At 41.6% G+C, this 21,129-nt stretch overlaps 1 protein-coding gene across 1 annotated transcript in view; it reads left to right on the top strand.

Annotated features, from left to right (window-relative positions):
• Positions 1 to 21,129, top strand: part of LOC135110552 (SCY1-like protein 2) — a 328,030-nt gene that overhangs the window by 139,120 nt on the left and 167,781 nt on the right. Inside the window, 1 exon segment of the mRNA XM_064022973.1 lies at positions 1,142 to 1,262. Coding sequence (XP_063879043.1) covers positions 1,142 to 1,262 — 121 coding nt within the window.

Here is a 21,129-nt window from a genome sequence, read left to right as displayed (position 1 = left end):
GTTATTGTGCGGACCTGTGTATGTGTGTGTGTGTGTGTGTGTGTGTGTGTGTGTGTGTGTGTGTGTGTGTGTGCGTCCTTATAACTTTTTTGCTCTAGTCCTTTCTTTGTTTCATATATATTATCTTTTTTTTTAATCATCCATTCCCCTGTCCTCTCGTCTCTCTCTCTCTCTCTCTCTCTCTCTCTCTCTCTCTCTCTCTCTCTCTCTCTCTCTCTCTCTCTCTTTCTCCTCTTTATTGAATTTCTTTGTCATCCTTTTTTTTATTCATTAAATGTCGGTTTTCCTTCTCTCTCTTCCTTATCGTTCCCTCTCCATTCATTACTCCTTTACAATAACCACTTTCTCTCTCTCTCTCTCTCTCTCTCTCTCTCTCTCTCTCTCTCTCTCTCTCTCTCTCTCTCTCTCTCTCTCTCTCTCTCTCTCATTTCCTCAAACTCACACTCGCTTCGTCATATCACATCCTCTTCCTTTAATTAATTGCCTCTCTCTCTCTCTCTCTCTCTCTCTCTCTCTCTCTCTCTCTCTCTCTCTCTCTCTCTCTCTCTCTCTCTCTCTCTCTCTCTCTCTCTCTCTCTCTCTCTCTCCTGTTTTCTCTTTACTTATTCAGTTTTCCTTATTATCGTTTTTCTCTCTTTTACTCCGTTTTCTTTATCTCAAGCTCTTTCTTCTTCGTTTTCTCTTAATGCTTTCCAATTTCTGTGTTATCATTCAGTTTTCTTTTACACACACGTTCTTCCTCCGTTTTCTCTCAATTTATTCCGTTTTCTCTTTTTGTCTTTTCATGCTCTTTTTTTTAAGTCATCTTGTTTTTTGTCACCCTTTCGTTTTCTGTCTCTTCTTACTCTATTTTCTTTCACGCCCTTTCTCCTCTAGTTTTCTTTTTAGCTTGTCCTCTCTCTCTCTCTCTCTCTCTCTCTCTCTCTCTCTCTCTCTCTCTCTCTCTCTCTCTCTCTCTCTCTCTCTCTCTCTCTCTCTCCTATTTGTTTTCTGTCTCCTTGTTTAGCTCTCTTTTTTTTTTCTCTCTCTCCTGCAGCTGACGGAGACGCGGTTTTTCCTCCAATTTCTTCTTAAGTTTATCCTATTTCTCTCGTTTTCTCTCATCGTGTCTCGTTCTCACTCCATTTTCTTTCTCCCGCAGCTGACGGAGGCGCTGTCGTTCCTCCATTACTCGTGTCACGTAGTACATCGCAATGTCACTCCGGCTTCTGTTTTCGTTACCAAGAGGGGCACGTGGAAGCTTGCCGGCCTGGAGTTCACTGGTGAGTACCCTGGCTGGAGTGGTGGAGTAGAGGGACAAGTGATAAGAGAAGGTATATGCTCACGGTCTTTGTATGATGTATCTCTTTCGTAAATAAGATTGTGTGCTGTGTTGGGGTTTTGATTACATATGTTCATTATCTCTCTATGTTTTTCTGTTGGGTATTTGATGTAAAATTCACTTTGCAATAGTGGAATTATCTAAGTTGGGGGTGCGGGGGGAGTTAAACTTTGGTGATACAAGAGGACAAAACGAACTCTTCTGTGGAAAATAAACTGAAGCATTTGTCTCTACCCCTGATCAGCTGCACCAAGGTATAATGTAAAGAAGGCAGAGAGGGGAAATTGTATGAATACGTGCAAGTGAACAGGAAGAGGAGGAGGAGTAGGAGGAGGAGAAGAAGGAGGACGAGGAAAGTGAAGATAAAAAAAAGACAAGACGAAGAAGGAGGCAGGAGAGGAGACAGGAGAATGAAGTGGAAGCGATGGAGGTGGAGAAGGAGGAGGAGGAGGAGGAGGAGGAGGAGGAAAGACAAGATGGAGAAGCCAGCGATGTTGACGAAGCGTGAGTTACTAAGGGTGTGAGAGAGAGAGAGAGAGAGAGAGAGAGAGAGAGAGAGAGAGAGAGAGAGAGAGAGAGAGAGAGAGAGAGAGAGAGAGAGAGAGAGAGAGAGAGAGGTCGTTTTCATGGTCTTCATTGAGGTGAAAATAACGTTTAATCGCCACTTTTATGAACTCACCGTCAATTTACCTCCTCTTAACTGTTACCCTGCGCACATTATCATTTCCTCGCTCACTCCTCGTCTGTGTTCACCATCTCTCTCTCTCAGCATGTTTATCTATCCACTAGCTATTAATCCTTTGCTATTTGGTACATCTTTCCTTAATCACTAATCAATCTGAGACATCTTTACTTGTTCTTCACCCGCTTCTAATTCTTAAAGTGGGTAGAAATTGCAAAATCTGTTCTTTCTTGTAGGTGCTTTTAAAGATTTCATGCAATACTTCTGGTGCTGTTAGTTGTTTCGTGTCGTAGTGAAAGGGTTAATATATCCACATACCTATTTTATCTGTGAGTGTATGGCCTTTCATTCATTGCTCCCTCTACATCGTTTCGCAGTCTGTCAGTTTGTTTACCTGTTCTGTTTACCTACCTATCCATTAACATTCTGACTACTACAGCTTCTCACTTTGATAAAATGACGCCCTTCTTCATATGCTTGCGCTGAAAATCTCTTCCTCTTTTTTCTTCTTTCTCTTCTTCATCTTTCATCGTCTTCCTTCATCTTCCTTCTCCTCCTGTTTATTATTATTATTATTTTTTTATTTTTATTTTACTGATGTCATAAGTAATGCAGTGTTGTGGTCACTGGTGCCTCAGTTTGGTGTCACCGTTCCCAGTGCCACCCCGTCCCTCACGCGGCGCAGTGCCAACTCAACACTGCAGTGACAGGACCTCGCCTGATTACTTTAAAATATTCATGTCTGGCTAAGTGGCAATTAGAAAGGTGATTTTAATACACGGTCAGGTGTTATATTAATGAATAAATTTTCATGCATCAGGTAACAAGGTGAAGAAGCGAGGTGTATCAGTATAGGAGAGAGAGAGAGAGAGAGAGAGAGAGAGAGAGAGAGAGAGAGAGAGAGAGAGAGAGAGAGAGAGAGAGAGAGAGAGAGAGAGAGAGAGAGAGAGAGAGAGAGAGTGTGTTGAGGGTAAATAAAGAAAAATAGAGTAAATCATTCAAATCAGAAGACAATAAGAAGGGAGGAATGAAGGAGAGGAGAGGTGGAGAATGAGAGGAGAGGGAAATAAGTGAGGAAAATGGCTGGTGATAGTGATTATAAAGTTTCATAATTTTTGTATAGTACTAATTTGTTTTGAATTAAGCTGTAGTAGTAGTAGTAGTAGTAGTAGTAGTAGTAGTAGTAGTAGTAGTAGGAGGAGGAGGAGGAGGAGGAAGAGGAGGACAGTGAGGTTGTCCCAGAATTACATAATAGTCGTCCTTTCAATATCGTATCATTATTATTATTATTATTATTATTATTTCTTTTTTTTTTTTTTTTTACATTTATATTTTTCTTTGATCAAATAATCTTTCGAGAGTGAGATGTTTTTCACGTCTGCATATTTTGGAGTTGCTCTTTTTTTGTTTGTCATCAAGTTTCGAGAATATTTTGGCTCGTGTTCCACTTGATTACACTTGCCCAGGTGAAGGGAGAAGGATTTTTGCCTTTGCGCCACACCTGCCTTCCTAACACACGTGCTCCTCCACCTCACCTTTCTCCCACCACACCTGTTCACCCACCTCACATTTTACCTACCACGTCTATCTATCCTCTTCCCCCAGTACGTCTGCTTCGAGTCACACCTGTTCGCCCACACTCCAGTACTTCCACCCCATCCGTCCCTCTACACCTGCCTTCTTCCTCACCACACTTGCGTCACCCCTAAGGACGTAAACTGGCGGACGTGAATCTTGAATTTCCTGCATGTTTTTTTTTCCCCTTTTTATCGTGCTTCACAGTTAATGATCCCTGCACGAGCTTTTTTTTTCCCCTTTCTTTTTTTTTTCCCTTTTGGCTGTGAGTTGTGTTTGCCGAGGCCGGTCACAAACTCTTACAAAATCCAGGTGGGATGGGGGATAATGAACAAAACAGCAAAACTTCACCAATAATTAATTATGCTAGAATGTTTAAGAGACTCAGTTTGATGAAGAACCCACAGGAAGGTGACCGCTTGGGGATGGGGGAGGTAGGGAGGGAGGCAGGCACATAGGTAGTGAGAGAGGTAGGGAAAGAAGAAGGGGGAAAGAATGGTTTAGAGGGAGGAAAGGAGGGAGGAAATAAAAGAGTGTCAGCAAGGTGAGAGGGTGGGAAGAAGAGAGAGAGAGAGAGAGAGAGAGAGAGAGAGAGAGAGAGAGAGAGAGAGAGAGAGAGAGAGAGAGAGAGAGAGAGAGAGAGAGAGAGAGAGAGAGAGAGAGAGAGAGAGAGAGAGAGAGAGAGAGAGAGAGAGAGAGAGAGGAGGAGGAGAGAAGAATAAAGGGAGAGAAAAGAAGGGGATGAAGAAAGAGGAAAAGAGAAGAAGAGGAAGGGAGAGAAAGAAGGAACAGGAGGGTGGGAGGAAAATAAGGATAGACGGAGAGACGAAAAGGAAAAAGAGAGGGAAAGAGAGAAAATAAAGGACAATAAATGAAAGAAGGAAAGAGCGGGATAAAACAGGAAAGAAGGAAAAGTAAACAGAGGGAAGAAATAAGAAAAAAAAAGAGTAGAGGAGGAGAAAGAGATGAAGAAAATGGGCGAGGGTTGAAGAAAAGAGTGGTACAGGGAAAGAGGAAGGGGAGATAAAAGAGTAACAGAGTGAGGGGGAGAGGGAGGGGGAGAGGAAGGGAGAGGGAAGGCAACTCACGGACACAGCAGTATTGTCCCCTTTTTCCCTTGACGTTTGTCCTATTCCCCTTACTCGTGTTTCCTTCAGTTTCCCTCCCTTACCATTCCCCTCTCTGCTCCCCTCACTTCCCCTCCACTCTCTTGCTCTCCCTCCCCTCATCCCTGTTTCCCTTGCCTCTCGTTGCCCTCACTTTGCGTCCCCTCATTGGTTCTCCCCTCTCGCCGTTTCCCTTTGGAGTTACAATACATGTCACTTAAGGGAGGTTTTGGAACAGAGTGGCAGGTAAAAATGTACATGTTCTTGTTGAAATTAAGTGTCGTTTTCTGGTTTATTCAGTACAGACTTTGAAGTGTTTGAAATTCCTTACTCTTCAGTCTCCCTCTTATTCCTCCCTCATCTCTCCTGACCTAACCTAACCTCTCCTAGCCTCTCCGTTTTTCTTGCTAAGCTAGCCTAACCTAACCTAGCGCATGGTCACACCACCTCAGTCTCAGTCTCGCCTCTCCTTTCTTGCACCTTTGTTCCAAGACTGACCCGCGTGCAAGCCAAGAAGTCACGTTTCCCTCGTATTTCGCTGCAAAATATTAGACCTGGGCACAAGAGTAACAATAACCTACATTATTTATTAAACTGTATTGAGCTTACATGCAGAGAGAGAGAGAGAGAGAGAGAGAGAGAGAGAGAGAGAGAGAGAGAGAGAGAGAGAGAGAGAGAGAGAGAGAGAGACAGAGAGAGACAGAGAGACAGAGAGAGAGAACCAAAAAGATAAAAAAAATAGAATAAATAAATATAAATAAAATCAACAAATAAACGAGAAAAAAAAATGTGGAGTTTTTATCTCTCTTTCTTTACCAGTGCTGCGTGTCGATGTATATTTTTGACTCAACAAACTTTGGCTGTATTAATGGTGTGATTTCAGGGAATTATATGGCAACGAGAACACTGATCCTTTAAAATGTTTGTAAGAGAGTGTGTTTTCAAGTGCCTGGCTGGGGGAGTGAGTGCAGGGGAGGAGAAGAGGAGGTGGGGAGGAGAAAGGACAAGGGAATCTGATTACTTTTTTAGTTATCATCATTTTAAGTGGTAAGTGGAGAGGGGAGGAGAGTGAGGCTTAAGGAAAGAGTGAATATGGAGTGTGGAGGGAACGTCTGGGAGAAGATGAAGGACTGGGGAGGAGTGAAAGGGTTAGATGGATTGGTATCGTAAAGAGAAGGGGTGATTAGTGTAGGATAAGGAAGAGACAGGAAAGGGAAAAAGATAGAAGGGGGTGATAGGAGAGGTAAAGAAAGATAAGCATTGAGGAGAGACCGAAATGAAAGTGAAGGGAAGGGAAGAGAGAGGAAAGAAAGATAATGATTTGGAAGGAAAAGGAAGAGGATGATAGGGGAGTAGAAGGAAGGAAACGAGGAGGAAGACGGGGAGAGAAAAGGGAAAAAAAGGAGAATGATAAGAAAAAAACAAGGAAAGGAAAGAGAAGATATTGAGAAAAGGGGATAAAAGAAGGAGCTTAAAGAAACAATGGAAAGGGAAGCGAAAAGGAAGAAAAAAGAGAAATTGAACATGACCAATACTCGTTTGTGTGTGTGTGTGTGTGTGTGTGTGTGTGTGTGTGTGTGTGTGTGTGTGTGTGTGTTTCGTGTTTCCCTCGCTGCGGTACTGAAGGGAGCATGAAAGAAGGCACGTCAGAGAATGTTTTACCGCAGTTCGGGATCAGCTGGTGGTGTAAACATTGGCAGCTCGGCCGGATAATTAGGAACAAACGTCAGTGAAATTGGACTTGTATGTTCCTTGTTGCTGGGATCTCTCTCTCTCTCTCTCTCTCTCTCTCTCTCTCTCTCTCTCTCTCTCTCTCTCTCTCTCTCTCTCTCTCTCTCTCTCTCTCTCTCTCTCATATTCCATCTTTCCCATTTGACAAATCCACATTCCTCGTGCCTTCCTCACTCTCTTACATGTTCTTCCCTTCCACAATTTTTATTTCCATTTGTCATTCTCTTATTCGCCTCAGTCCTCTCATTCACTCTTCCCTCATTCCCCCATTTCCTTTTCTGCGACCTACTTCCACTGCATTCCACTGTCATTGGTTTCTGCTTTCCACCTTCCCTCCACGTCTGGTTCATTCTTGTGTTATCTTCGTGGATGGATCTATTTTTTTTCTTTTTGTTCTGTTTCTGTTTATTTATCATTTAATTTATCTGTTCACTTGTTCACTTACTCTCTGCCATTTTTTTTTCCTTCATGTCTTTTTATTTCGTATTCTCTCGTTCTGGCATCGATTCTTTTGTATATTTCCATTTTATTTCTTCCCGTCCAGTGCTCCTCCTTCACTTCCTTCACTTCCTCCCCCCACATGTCCATCACGGTTCTTCTTCTTCATCTCCTCATCCATCACATCTCTTCAAACCCTCCTTCTCCATCTTTCTCCCTTCTCCTTCTTCTTCTTCTCGTCCTTCTCCTTCTTGTCCTTATCCTTTTCCTCGTCCTCGTTTTCCTCTTCCTCCCCCTCCATCTCTGTCCTTCGCCTCCTCCTTCATGCTGTCGATATGCGCGCCTAGTCACTTCGTCACTGGCTGTCACTTTGTGTGTGTGTGTGTGTGTGTGTGTGTGTGTGTGTGTGTGTGTAGGTACGAGTAGGTATGTAGGTAGATACTGACTATTTCCACTAACACTTTCTTATTCAATATTTGGCTTTAGTTACAGATTTTCTTATCTCGTGTGTACAGAAGTAGTTTGAAATCACAGACGTGTTCCAGTTGTGAGTTTAGTGTCTATATTTCCTTTGTTTTTGCCTCACGTAGTCCTGCCTCAGATTTTGTTTCCTCTTTGGGCGTAAATGATGGAAGTGTCGGAGGAAGACAGAGTGAGGCCCGGCTGCCGCTGTTCCCTTTTGCACGATCGACTTGCGCGTTTCTGCAATTTTTTTTTTTTTTTTGTTGCTGAATTTTGCATGGCCACCACTCTGGCTTGTTTTGGGCAGAGGAGTAATGTTTTGGTCGCGACATCAGGGACGCCTCGTGGTGAAGTAACGTGTGGGGAGGAGTCTTTAACTTTACCGTCCAAATCTCAAGGCTTAGCTTTGGGTTCATGTTCATAAATGCTTTTGTTATCTCAATGGCTATTTTCCAAAGGCTCCACAGGTTTTTATGGCTGTTACTCTCACTGATGCTGCAGAATACTTGTTAATTTGTCTCCAGAAGCATTAATCAAAACGCCCTTGAAAGCTCCAGTGACTCAAGCGTATTGTTAAACGTTTAGTTGTCTCGTAAAGGCTGTTTTCCAAAGGTTATACAGAAGCAGAGTCAATTTCTTATGGCTGTTATTCTTACTGATGATGCAGAATACTTGTTAATTTGCCTCTAGAAACATGAAAATGCCCCCGAAAACTCCTGTAACTTTCACAAGACCATAAAAGCAATCGAAATATGACGCTGAAATGTTTAAGAATATGAACCTTGTTAGTTAAGGCTGTGACAGATACTTTCCTGCCCTGCATCTCTTACTTCATACTGAGTAGTTCAGGTTATCACGAACAGCTTAAGCGGCAACAGATATGCTGCTTTGTTTGTGTCCATTTGTGTTTTCTACATGGAGTAAACATGAAGACTGTAGAACCAGAGATGTTTAATGGAATCTACAAGATGACTTTACCTGTATTTGACAACTTAATTCACCTACTATAAGCGAAACAAACACGACATAGTACAACCAACACAGTATTTGGAATTACACACACACACACACACACACACACACACACACACACACACACACACGGGTAGCTCAGCGGTCTAAGAAAACAACTTTCTCACCTTCATAATCCGAGACTTAGGTGTGTTCCCTCATTGTGGCTCGGGTCGGCAGGGGGAGGGTGTGTGTGAGTCTGGTTACCTGCGGATTAATTGCCTATGGGAGGGGGGTGGGGGAGAAGCAGACTTTTTTTTTTCCTTCCGAACTATTTCTCTCTCTCTCTCTCTCTCTCTCTCTCTCTCTCTCTCTCTCTCTCTCTCTCTCTCTCTCTCTCTCTCTCTCTCTCTCTCTCTCTCTCTCTCTCTCTCTCTCTCTCTCTCTCTCTCTCAATACCTAACTTACTTGTGTTGTGTATAGATTTTTCTCCCTCACTTGTTCCTTCATCCCTCCCTCCTTCCCTCCCGTGGGCTCGTGTGTTGCTGAGTAGAAGGTGGCGGCGGTGGAAAGTGTGGTTGCAGATTCTCATTTCTTCCTATTTTTTTTTTATTATCGACATTCGTATCAAGGTTTTTTTTCCGCTTGAATGTGATCTTTGTGTTTTTGTTGTTGTTCCATGTTCTTTTTTTTTTTTTCTTATCTTTTGATGTGCTTCGTATATTTTTTTTTGTGTGTGTCTTTTGTGCCTTTTACTTTTTGTTTTGTTTTGTTCTGTTTTGTTTTGTTCATGTCACACACACAGACACATCAAAGTACTGTCAAAAGAGCAAAAGTCGAGTTTAGCACAATCTGGGAACAGCGGTAAGAACAACAGCAGCAGCAGCAACAGCAGCAGTAGCACTAACAGACATGAATAGCAACACGAGTGGTCACAATTGGATCCAAGTACAATGGCTGTATGTGTTGCTGTTGCTGCCTCTGTTTGTACTGCGGCGAGGGGGTCAGTTGCCTTGTGATTGGATGTGTTTACCTTTTCATACCTGGCCGTGCTGTGTTGTGCCGGGAAGGGAAGGTGAGGCGGAGGTCTTCGAGCTAAATAAAGACTTGGTGTTGTTGTGTGGTGGTGGTGGCGGCGGTGATATTGTGTGTGGGTGTTCCTTTCCGTGTCTCTTAACACACACATACACACCAGCAAGACAAGTAAAAGTTACCCCCACATTTCAACACCTGAGCGGCATCAGTTGCAGCGCCCGCCAGTTCATTATGGAGAGCACTCCGCAACTTGATCAAGGATGAAATAAAACCGCCTGAAAAGTGAGTTATTTCATCAAGCGAGAGATGCGAGGGAAAGATCGTGTCTTGCTTGTCTTGGGAATTCGAGTACGTGGCAATGCGAGAAAATAAAATTGAGGAAACGTGCACTGGTGAAAGAGAAGGAGGAGGAGAAAAGAAGGAGAAGAAGGAGGAGGAGAAGCAAAAGAAGAAGGAAATGCGGTTTTCGTGTTGAGAAAAGCAGTAACCATGGAAATAACAGTGTGTATAAAACAAGTTTATGTCGAAGGAAACACGACGTAATACAAGTCCCACAGTTTGAGCGAAGGACGGAAAGTGGAGATGCTTGTCATGCGCCGCCATAAAGGAGAGTGAAGTTGGAGTTGCCACTTGAATTTAATGCTCCAGTTTTGAAGCAGTCTGTGTCAGGGAATACACTTAACACCTGAGCCACCCTTGGCAAATGAGAGAAATAAAGTGCAAGTTTCTTATCACGTGTGGTAAAGGAACGTAATAAGCATGAAGAAGTATTAGTCATGAGGCTCATGTCCAGAAAGAAAGTAAACGAAGATAAACTAAACTGAAATGAAACAAATAAACAAGTAAAAAACAATGATTAAATAAGTAAATAGATGAAAAGTAAACGAAATAAATAAACTGAATATATAAAATGAATACAAACGATAACAGCAAATGAATAAATAAGGTAAACAGAAATATGTTTGAGAATACCCGAGTCGCTTGACATTTAAGCTCCCCTGTTACATCTGAACGGAAGAAAGAAGCTTGTCACTGCACCAAATATCAAGACTCTTGTGAAACTAAATTGCCCACCTTCTTTTGACTCTTTGACTCCTTGGACGTGGCGAGTCCGGAAGCGTTTTTACACTTATTTTTGTCTTTTATTTTTGTCTTTGCGCGGTCTCCTTGACATGTAAGAATGAAAAAATAAAAAAAAAACTACTCTAACATGAAATGAAGTGAGGATGTGTGACTACGCTGATGAGGAAATGGTGTTAGGAAGCCCAGGTGTTGGTGGTGGTGATGGAGGTGTTGACGGTGACGGCCCAGGAATAGAAAGAGATGCTGCAGTGTTCCGTCCCAGATCGAGAGACTGGAAATAGTGACTGAAAGGGGAGACTATGACACTATAATAGCCAGTCTTTAGAACCATTTAATTTCACAGCGCTTACCAGTCCATTGTACCACTGCGACTTTTCTAACACGCGCCGAGTCAAAAGGACGCGGAAAAAATCACTTACCTGTTAACTCATTTCATTGCGTCCTTCAGTGAAATAGAGAGTGGACTCATCTAATTTCTTTTTGGTGCTTCTAGTGAATTTCAGCCTTTCCAAGAGGAGCATCAGGTCACATCAGGTCACATAGGTCACTAAATTGAATTCCTTGTACTGAAGCATCTCCTTTCGCCCTTTATGAAGCGGCGCGTGGCTGGCGAAAGCTTTTACCTTCACACTTTTGTCTCACTTTCCGCCTTCTCTTCATGTATAAAAGGATCGTGTTGAGTTGCTCGATGTGGATTCTTTTACACTTCCTCACTCACTCCACCTGATCCATTCCCTCTCGGCACCACTTTTTGGCCTCAACGTCTTGGCCTTACCGTCTCGACCTGGCCTTCTATATACAACAGCAGCAACACGAGAGAAAACGTGCTTGCCTCATCAGTCGGTTGGCGCGGTCTTCCTAAAAGCTCGTGTGAATTATTGTGGCAAGAGTTCGCTTCCCTCCCAGCACGTGCTTAAATTTGTCGTGAATAATGTGATGTTGAACTGAGAGACGAGTACATTACGCGTGACGGGGCGACTTAATGAGTGAGTGGCAGGCAGTGTTACGTTCAAGGTGATTATGTGGGGAGCGTCTTTGTCAAGTTCTCAAGGGGAGCGAGTCACCCGTGTTGGTTTTTCTTCTTTTTGCGTCGCGTCCTTTTCATTTCAATTTTCGTGTGTGGTTTGTGTGAATGGACTTGTTTTTTTTTTTTTTTTTTTCTGTGTTCTTGTTGGTTTTGGTCATTGTGGGGAGAAATTTACTGTCATGTTTTCTTGTCTTACGTTTTTTATTTATTTATTTATTTGTTTATTTATTTCTGTATCTGATTTTGAGTTTAGTTTATTTCTATATTTGTGTTGGTTATAATAATTTTTTTGATGATCTTTTCTTTTTTTTTTCTCTTCGTGTCGGTGTTTGATAGAACTTTACATATATTTATCATGAGTGTATTTAATTGCCATTAGTTATTCATCGTTGTGAGGGAGAAGGAATGACTTTCTTGTTTTAAAGCTTTCTCTGTTTTTCGCATCGACAGTTTTGCTTCCCTCTTTCTTCTTCCTTTTGTGTCAGGCTGCCCCTCCCATTTCCTTTCCCTCCCCCTCACTTCCCCTTCCAGGAGCTTGTTAGGTCTGGCAAACATTGTATGTGTGTGTTCGAAGAGAGAGAGAGAGAGAGAGAGAGAGAGAGAGAGAGAGAGAGAGAGAGAGAGAGAGAGAGAGAGAGAGAGAGAGAGAGAGAGAGAGAGAGAGAGAGAGAGAGAGAGAGAGAGAGAGAGAGAGAGAGAGAGAGAGAGAGAGAGAGAGCTTCGTTGACCATTTAAGGCAGTCTGACTGTTAACCTTAATTAAAACCTGTCCGCTACACACCTCTGTACTTACCTGTATTGGACATTTACCTCCTGGGTTTACCTTTGAAGTGTTTTCCTGTTCTTGAGTCTCGGCACTGAGTAACCTTCGTCTCTTGCTGTACCATCCCGCCTCTCTGCTGTACTATCCTATATTTGCCTAGTTAGAATCAGACCTGAACAGCCATGCGGGAACGTAATAGGGAGCTTTTAAAAGAAGACATTTAAGGATGGAGATGATGGTGGAAATAGGTACGTTTCTCACAGGGACTGCCACGTGTAGGCCTGATGGCTTCTTGCAGCTTTCCTTATTTTTTTTTTATGTTCTTAAGAGTTTTGTTTGTGATCGTTTGTTTAGTGCAGAGATACAATAGTTTCGAATCAGACCATCTTTTTTACATCCTTTATTCATGAAATTTACACAAAATCAAATGCCCTGTTAATTTTTATTCAGATTTACACAGTATACCAAAACACTCCCAAACATTCCATTCACATGCTTGTCTGAGGCTGGGCACGTACGTATTACTCTTGGCATAACGACTAAGCCTAATTCTTACCGGTACCTTTTCGTGGAAACTCGCGGCGTGAATCTTTTAATGTGAACCGCGACATTTTCTTCAGCAGTTCTTAATGAGACGGAAAGGGAGAGGAAGAGGGAGAGGGAGAGAGAGGCTGGTAACTGGAAGAACCCTGAAGGACTGTCAATGCGACTCTAATTGGCACTGAGCGACAGGCAGCTATGCATGAAATTTCAACCGGGTGGGGAGAAGAAAGGGAAAGGAAGGGAAATTGCTGTTGAGAAACCTGCTACTCTTCCCGCCTTGCTGACTGAGGGCTCGTCTTTACCTTGCCACCTTTTGTTAAGTTGTGAGGTTGCCTGTGAAAAATGACTGACTTTGAGGGACTAATTTATTAAATGGTTTTGGTGAGTGACTGGCTGACTAATTGACTGGTTGGCACTTTCAGTAATTTTAAATGGAAACTTTAAAATTAAGGATGAATAAGTGATTTTTTTTAAGTACGTTTATTGTACGGTCAGAGAGAGAGAGAGAGAGAGAGAGAGAGAGAGAGAGAGAGAGAGAGAGAGAGAGAGAGAATTACACTTTGACATTCATGCATTTTCTCCTTTTCCAACTTCCTCACTCATTTTTTTCTTTCTTTTCCTCTTCTCACTTCTTTCTTCTTCATTTTCTTACCATTTCTTTCTTATTCCTTTTCCCTTGCATCCACTCTCTCATCTTCCTTCATCTTGCAAAATAAAGTTAAGGAGAAGAAATAATTGAGCCGAGAGAGAGAGAGAGAGAGAGAGAGAGAGAGAGAGAGAGAGAGAGAGAGAGAGAGAGAGAGAGAGAGAGAGAGAGAGAGAGAGGGGGGGCAAGACTTTTTTCCACTGACTGGGAAATTGCCGCCTTCCAGGGAGTCTCTTATGGACGAAAGAAAACTGAGAGAAAACGGAAGCTGAGAAAATAAGCGAGAACGAAAACCATTTTAGACTAAAGGGAAATAATACGACGGAAAAAAGATACACAATTATGTTACTATTCTCGGAGAGGAAATTGATAGCCAGTGCATTATATTTTTTTTGTGGTTTATGAGGAAATTGAGTGGAAGAAAATAAAAAATATATATTCATTTGATTATTATCATTTGTTTAGAGTGAAATGATGCAATGATTGTAAGTGGATTTTTCTTATTGCTTTAAGAGAGAGAAAGAGAGAGAGAGAGAGAGAGAGAGAGAGAGAGAGAGAGAGAGAGAGAGAGAGAGAGAGAGAGAGAGAGAGAGAGAGAGAGAGAGAGAGAGAGAGAGAATTATTAATGTTTTATCTACATATCTACTACTGGTATATATTTGTAACTAAGAAGAAAAAAATATTCTCTACATATTAAGGACGCTAATAACAATAAAACCTCAATCCTTATAATTTCTCTACTTCAGGATTAATATATTAGAAAAAAAAAAAGAATACTTGTACATCACAGCTTCCTCTCTTCATGACTCAGTGTTTTCAAATATTTAGGTTGAGTTGCTTCAGTTTCCACCAAATAGCGTCATGTGTACAATTACTGGCTCCTTTGATTTGGTGTGTGTGTGTGTGTGTGTGTGTGTGTGTGTGTGTGTGTGTGTGTGTGTGTGTGTGTGTGTGTGTGTGTGTGTGTGTGTGTGTGTGTGTGTGTGTGTGTGTGTGTTCGTCTTTCTATCTGCCTACATCTCTCTCTCTCTCTCTCTCTCTCTCTCTCTCTCTTGGTCGCTTTGATGTTGGCGCGGCAGGAATCTGTGCTGTGTTGTTGCTGCCCTCTGAGGATTCCCCGCTTCAGGCGTCTGCTGTATTGTTGATGGATTGAACCTCTGCTTCTCTCCCCCATTTTTGCTGTTGTCGGTGTGTCCTCTTGTGAACTGCTGCGTGTGAACTAAATTGCTCTGTTATTAGTAAGATTGATGGATGTTAACCCTTTCCCTGCGATATGCCAGAGTCACAACGCTAAAGGCAATGTACGGAGTCTTTATGTGCCCGTACAAGAAAAGAAGGGATGGAAAAAGAGTGCAGTTTGCGATTTTTAGACAGTACAAGTGGCTGTGGAACAAGAAAAGATGCCTCAGAGTGGTTAGTGTTTAAAGAGAGATAAGCCAAATAGAAGCATTCCAGGATATAGGGGAGGATGATGCGCTATGCTGGTTTCCATTTTTTTTTAATATATATGTCGTTTGTATATTTTCTTTCAGCAGTTGACTTATAAGCTTCTATTCTCCTCTTCTTTACTCTTCCGCTAAAACAGCAACTATGGACGTCCCTAAAGTTTTGCTCCCCTTCACTTTAACAAAATTCACTTCTAGAATCACTTACCGAGTTTGTAGGGGAACGAGGACGAGGAAGAGGAAGAGGAGGAGATATGGAGAGGGAGGAATGGAGGATTAAGTGGTGGAGGAGGAGTGGGAGGAGGAAGAGGAGGGGTGGAGATGAATTAGGTATGGATGGCAGGAAGGATTGATAGTGGGAGGATGGATGGACTGAAGGGTCTGATTGAGAGAGAGAGAGAGAGAGAGAGAGAGAGAGAGAGAGAGAGAGAGAGAGAGAGAGAGAGAGAGAGAGAGAGAGAGAGAGAGGAACCTGTATTAGGAGCAATGAATGAAGGGAGAAAAGTTGGAAGGAAGGAAGAAAGGACTGTAAAAAAGACATGGAGAGAAAATACGAACATTAAAAATAAAATAAAAAGATAAAGAGAAACGAAAAGTAAATAGAAAGGCTGCAAGGAAGAAAATATACAAGTAAATAAAAAATAAATAAATAAATGTCAAGGAAATATATCTAAGCAATGCATAATAAAAAGGAAAGAATTGTACAAGTCAACTAAATGGAAACACGGGTGCAATTTTTCTTTCTAAACAAGGAAAGCTTTGAATTTAGACTCAATTAGGGAGTTACACAGATCTTGTTTATATTGTGTGGCTGAGTGAACGTTGCAGCCTGTGTGTGTGTGTGTGTGTGTGTGTGTGTGTGTGTGTGTGTGTGTGTGTGTGTGTGTGTGTGTGTGTGTGTGTGTGTGTGTGTGTGTGTGTGTGTGTGTGTGTGTGTGTGTGTGTTTATTTTAACCTAGTCTCTCTTTGTTGATTCTCTCTCTCTCTCTCTCTCTCTCTCTCTCTCTCTCTCTCTCTCTCTCTCTCTCTCTCTCTCTCTCTCTCTCTCTCTCTCTCTGTACATGACACAGGCATTTAATTAAGGAGTAATAAAAAATCTTCCAAATTAATACTTTTCTTAATTCGGAATAATTGCTCATTGAATACAATTAATCACATCTCCATGTAAATTAATTTGAAGTATTTAATTATAGTGAAAACTGACAATATGTATTTCTTTTTTCATCAGTGTAATATAATGTAACCTGGAATTAAACTTGTAATAATAATGATGGCGATGATAGTAATGATGATGATAACAGTTAGGTGTTATTTATTAATGTATTTATTTAGTTAAGTTTTCCTTCACCAGTCCACTTATTTTTTCTTTAGTAAGTAAGTGAGTGAATCAGTCAAGAGTTATCTGGTATGTTTAACAGTCAAAGTTTGAATCAGTCAGTCTGTGATCCATTTAGTCAGTCAGTCAGTCAGTCATTCAGCCTATTTAATCAGTCCATCGGTAAGTCAGCCTGTGGTTATCATATGAATCAACAGACAATTAATCAGTCGGTGAGTTAGATCATCTATTAATCAGACAGAAAGTTAGTAATATAATATAAGTCGGTTCGTTAGTTAGTTAATTAGCCAAATAATCAGCTTGACGCAATTCGTGACATGGCAAAGAAAACGGGAAGAAGTAAATTAATGAAGAAGGTAAACAGGGGAGCAAGAGACCACCTGTTGTGCTCACCTGTTGATTGCCTCCCTCACCTGTTGCCTGCCTCACTTGTAGACTGCCTGCCTCACCTGTTGAATGACTCCCTCACTTGTTACCTGCCTCCCTCACCTGTTCAATTCCTCCCTCATCTGTTGCCTGCCTCCCTTACCTGTTCATTGCCTCCCTCACCTGTTCATTGCTTCCCTTACCTGTAGACTGCCTCCCTCACTCTCCTCCTCCTCCTTCACCTGTCACATTCCTATTTTCTCGCTTTGTTCTGTTATTTTCACGCATGTCATTGTCTCTTTATGTATATGTATGTATGTATGTATGTATGTATGTATGTATGTATGTATGTATGTATGTATGTATGTATGTATTCATTCATGTATGTGTATGTATGTATTTGTGTATTTCTGTGTGCACTTATTTATTTATTTACTTATTTATTCATTCGTTCACTTTTTGTTTATTTATTGACAACCGCTTACTTTTCCTTCCATCATGACTTTTTTTCTTTTTTATTTTAGACGGTGAATAATTTCTTCTTGGCCTCCTCCTTACCACTCAGCGTTCTATTAACACTTTTCCTTCTTTATTCAATTAGCCTTCCTTAATTTCCTTCTTTCCTTTCTTCACTTTCGGTTTTACTTTTAAATTTCCGGACGTTCCTTTCATAAAAAAAAAAAATATATATAAAATAAATCTAGTGCTAATTATTTCCTTGAGTGCCTCGGATTTTTTCTTTTCTTTCTTTTTTCTTTTCTTTTTTTTTGCGATTATTTTTATGTCGTTTTCTTGCTTCAGGTAATCTGCATTCTAAAGGTGAAGTTTTTTTTTCCTTTGATATTTTTAAAAGCGAAATTAGTGAGGTGTGTGTATTTGTGGGTGCGTTTTTGTGAGAGTCAGAAGTTTGTGGGTGTTAGAGAGAGAGAGAGAGAGAGAGAGAGAGAGAGAGAGAGAGAGAGAGAGAGAGAGAGAGAGAGAGAGAGAGAGAGAGAGAGAAAGATGGTGTGTTTGGCCACATCCCACGTTGGTCTGAAGTAAACACGAGAGGGAGTCGTGATGTTAACTTGATTTCATGACTCGTTACGTGGCGGAGTTTAACACAAGTCTTATTTCCCTTTTGGCATTTATATATTTTTTTCTGCTGCTGTTTTTTTATTGTTTAATTTTTATTTTGGTGTTGTCGCTGATGCTGCTTATGTTGCTCTCCTCCTCCTCCTCCTCCTCCTCCTCCTTTTCCAGTCTCTATAATGATCCTATAGAGCCGCTTATCCTCTCTAGCTTTCTCTACGCAACACTCTCTTCTAATTCTCCACTCTAACCAACCTCTCTCTGAAATCTTCTCGCGTGTAATCCTTCCATCAACTCGTCCTGCCTCCTCCGGCCACGTTGAGATCCATCATTCTGTTGCAAGCTTCTCTCTCTCATTCCCTCCCCCCAAGTGTCTCTGCCAATTCATTCTCTTCATTATGTTCCTTAGCTTCGGAATGGTTTAATTAAGGTAACGTTTGGTTTGTTATGATCCTATTGACGCGAGAAGAATTGTATATAATTATTGAGTTGATAGTGAACTGTGTAAAGAGAAATTTGATACTAAAGGTATTTGTGTTAGGTGGAATATGGTGAAATCTTAGGCTTTCATTAGCAGCAGTTTATTGAGTCAGGTAATTGAACGGGGAAGCCGGGAGGAGGGCTGGTGCACTTACGAATACCTGGGACAAGCTGCCTCTTCAACACTTAACCAACTGACTGACTGATAATGTAACCATGAACAGCAATCGTAAACCGTCGCTGTCTCATTAGGATGTTTTGGTAGAAGTGATTTTTTTTGATTGACGGTGAAAAAAAAATCCTTAAATTATCACTACAATAATGAAAATATCTTTGTAAACTACAGTGGGGTAGAATCTTTGTTAAATGCTCACTGGAATCATGAAAACGTTATTGGTGATTAGATTAACTTCCACTATCATTTTTTTAGTGTAGATAAGACGCGGGAACATTTTATAATAAGCGCCATAGATAGTGTAGTTTATCACTAATAGCCTCGTAAAGGCCACCAATTTGCTTCTGTTGGTTCTTCCTTTATGTTCCTTTTATGTACGTTTTCTTTCGTTTCCCGTGTCTTAAATTTCTAACCAGATATATGAATATTACAATGAAAGTTTATTTTGTTGTAATGAGACTAACGACCACATTCTTAAAACTTTCCTTGTCTTATCTTGACAACTTTTAACAAGCTCTCGTGTTACCGCGGGTTATCACAGTTATGGGAGTTCACAAGTTACCGGGGATTTTAAGGCCATTTCTTTATTATTTTTTGTGACAGCTTAACAAGGAATTTACATCATCAATGGATAAAGACTCGCGAGAACCCAACTAATCATACATGTGGTCTTTGAAGAGTAATCCTTATGAGAGACTGACACGGCGTCCACACACACACAATCCCATTCACACAAATACATTACACAAACACTGATTGAATGTATATATTAAGATCACATCACAGTCCAGCGGTTTCAGAGTGAAGATGCTGCACAAATAGCGTCCTCTTCCCTCCCACGTGACGCAGCTCGTAACCTTAACGTGCCGGAAGTAAAACAAAACTTACGTATCTTTCTACCGTTAATGTATCTCATTTTTCATTTATAATACCTATATCTTTCCCCTCCCAAGGACCCGCTGCGTAATATCATGATTAAAGGCGTCACAAAAATCAGCTTATGACGCCCTCGAGAGACTGAAAGCCGGGAGAGGCTGACAACCTGACGCTGACGGCCTTGAAGACTCACTGGGGGATCATGTGGCAGAGCGGGGGAGGGCTGGGAGAGGCTGGCATGACGGGAGGGAGGTAAGGTGAAGGAACAGTGTTGAAGGGCGAGGCAGGTATGAAGGGATAGTGTTTAGATGAGGCAAACTTGAAGAGGCGGTGTTTAAGGACAGAAAGGCTTGAAGGGACAATGTTTAAGGGCAGGCAGGCTAGAAAGGACAATATTTAAGGGGGTAGGCAGGCTTGAAGGGAGTGTTTAAGGGCTAGGCAGACTTAAAGGGAGAGTGTTTAGGGCAGGCAGACTTTGAAGGTGCAACATTTAGACGAGGCAGGCTTGAATGGGCAGTGTTTAATGGGGCAGACTTAACAGAAGGCACAGAAATAAGTAGTACCAGAAATTTATTGCGTCACGGCATTGAAACAGCGAGAGTATCGACTTAATTGATTCATGTGTGTATTGTGGCCATTGAGACTAGGCAGATGCAAACACTTCAAACCTGTGTGTAGGAGGTGTGTGGCAGGTGTGTACAGGCGGTGGCGTGCGGCAACACTAAGCTCCTGACAAGTGCACATGAGATAAATTTGAAGAGCGAAAGTGGTGCACGTCAATGGAACCGTATGCGAAGGTGACACACTCGCCAGACACCACGATCACTCCTCTCACCTCACCTGTTTCACCTGTCTATCCTTTGAAGTCATAGATTAGATTTACTACCCTCTCTTACCCTCCTCTCTTTTTGTTTTCTCTTTATTCTCTTTGTTTTATTCCCTTTCGGTTGCCGCTCTTGAGAATCTGGTTAATCATCGCTGTGGTCTTTGAAAATAGTCATAGTGGAAAGAGAAAAGCGTTTTAGAATACGAAGCCGGGTTGTTATGAGGAGGCTTACAATACAACACAGTGTGGCGTTCAGAAAGGTGGTATTTGTGGTCCTGCTCCCTGCCTTGCCTCTCCCTTGTTATTGTTGAGAGGTTTACTAGTCTGTGTAAACTTTCCGGGAGGTTAAATGTTCCGCCTTTCAGTGGCATCGTACTTTTTCTCTTCCTGTTTATACTCGTTTCCTTCCTCGTTATTTTTTTTTTCCTTCTCTTCGTTGCGGTCTTCGATTTTCATGTCATCATTTTTTTCTTATTTTTTTTTTATGCTCTTTGATTATCTTCTTCTCCCTTTTCGTTGTTTTTCTTCTCTTCCATTTGCATACTTGTTCTTTCCCTTGTCGCCTTCATCAATCGTTTCTTCTTCTTCCTCCTCCGTTTCTGCTTTATTCCTACTTTATATTCACTTATTCCTCCTCCTCCTCTTCCTAATCTTCACTACTCTTGCTTTGTTCTGTGCCACTTCTTATTCTCATTCTTCTTCCTTCATTTACTCCTCTATCTCATCCAACATTGTCTTCTCCACTATACCTCCTCTTCCCCATCCTTGTTTATCTTCTCATATCTCCCTTTTCTTCCTCTCCCTTATCTTATGTATAGCTTCCCTTCCTCTTTATCCCCTCCTTCTTCCTCTCGTCATCCTCCTTTTCTACATCTGTCTCCTCCTCCTCCTCCTCCTGCTCATCTTTCCAGTTCTCTCTCCTGTTTTGCGCTAAAGAGGTGAGTTGTGTCTCTTTTGCTCTTTTCTCATTCTTCATTCAGAAAATCTTGCTTCGCTTTGGATCGCTTTCCCCCTTGAGTGTTTGTGGGTGAGAGGAAGAGAGAGGAGGAGGAGGGAGGGAGACAAGAGGAGAGGGACGAGAGGAGGGAGGCTTGGGAGGGAGGAAAGAGGGGTACTGGTGGAGAAAAAGAACGAAGAAGCGAAAATATGAGTGGAAGGAAATACGAAGCAAATATTGAACTTTTGACTTTTA

The sequence above is a fragment of the Scylla paramamosain genome, chromosome 20 (assembly GCF_035594125.1).
Source record: "Scylla paramamosain isolate STU-SP2022 chromosome 20, ASM3559412v1, whole genome shotgun sequence".
Taxonomy (NCBI): domain Eukaryota; kingdom Metazoa; phylum Arthropoda; class Malacostraca; order Decapoda; family Portunidae; genus Scylla; species Scylla paramamosain.
The sequence above is the reverse complement of the archived record's forward strand: the minus strand, read 5'-3'. Positions and strand labels throughout refer to the sequence as shown.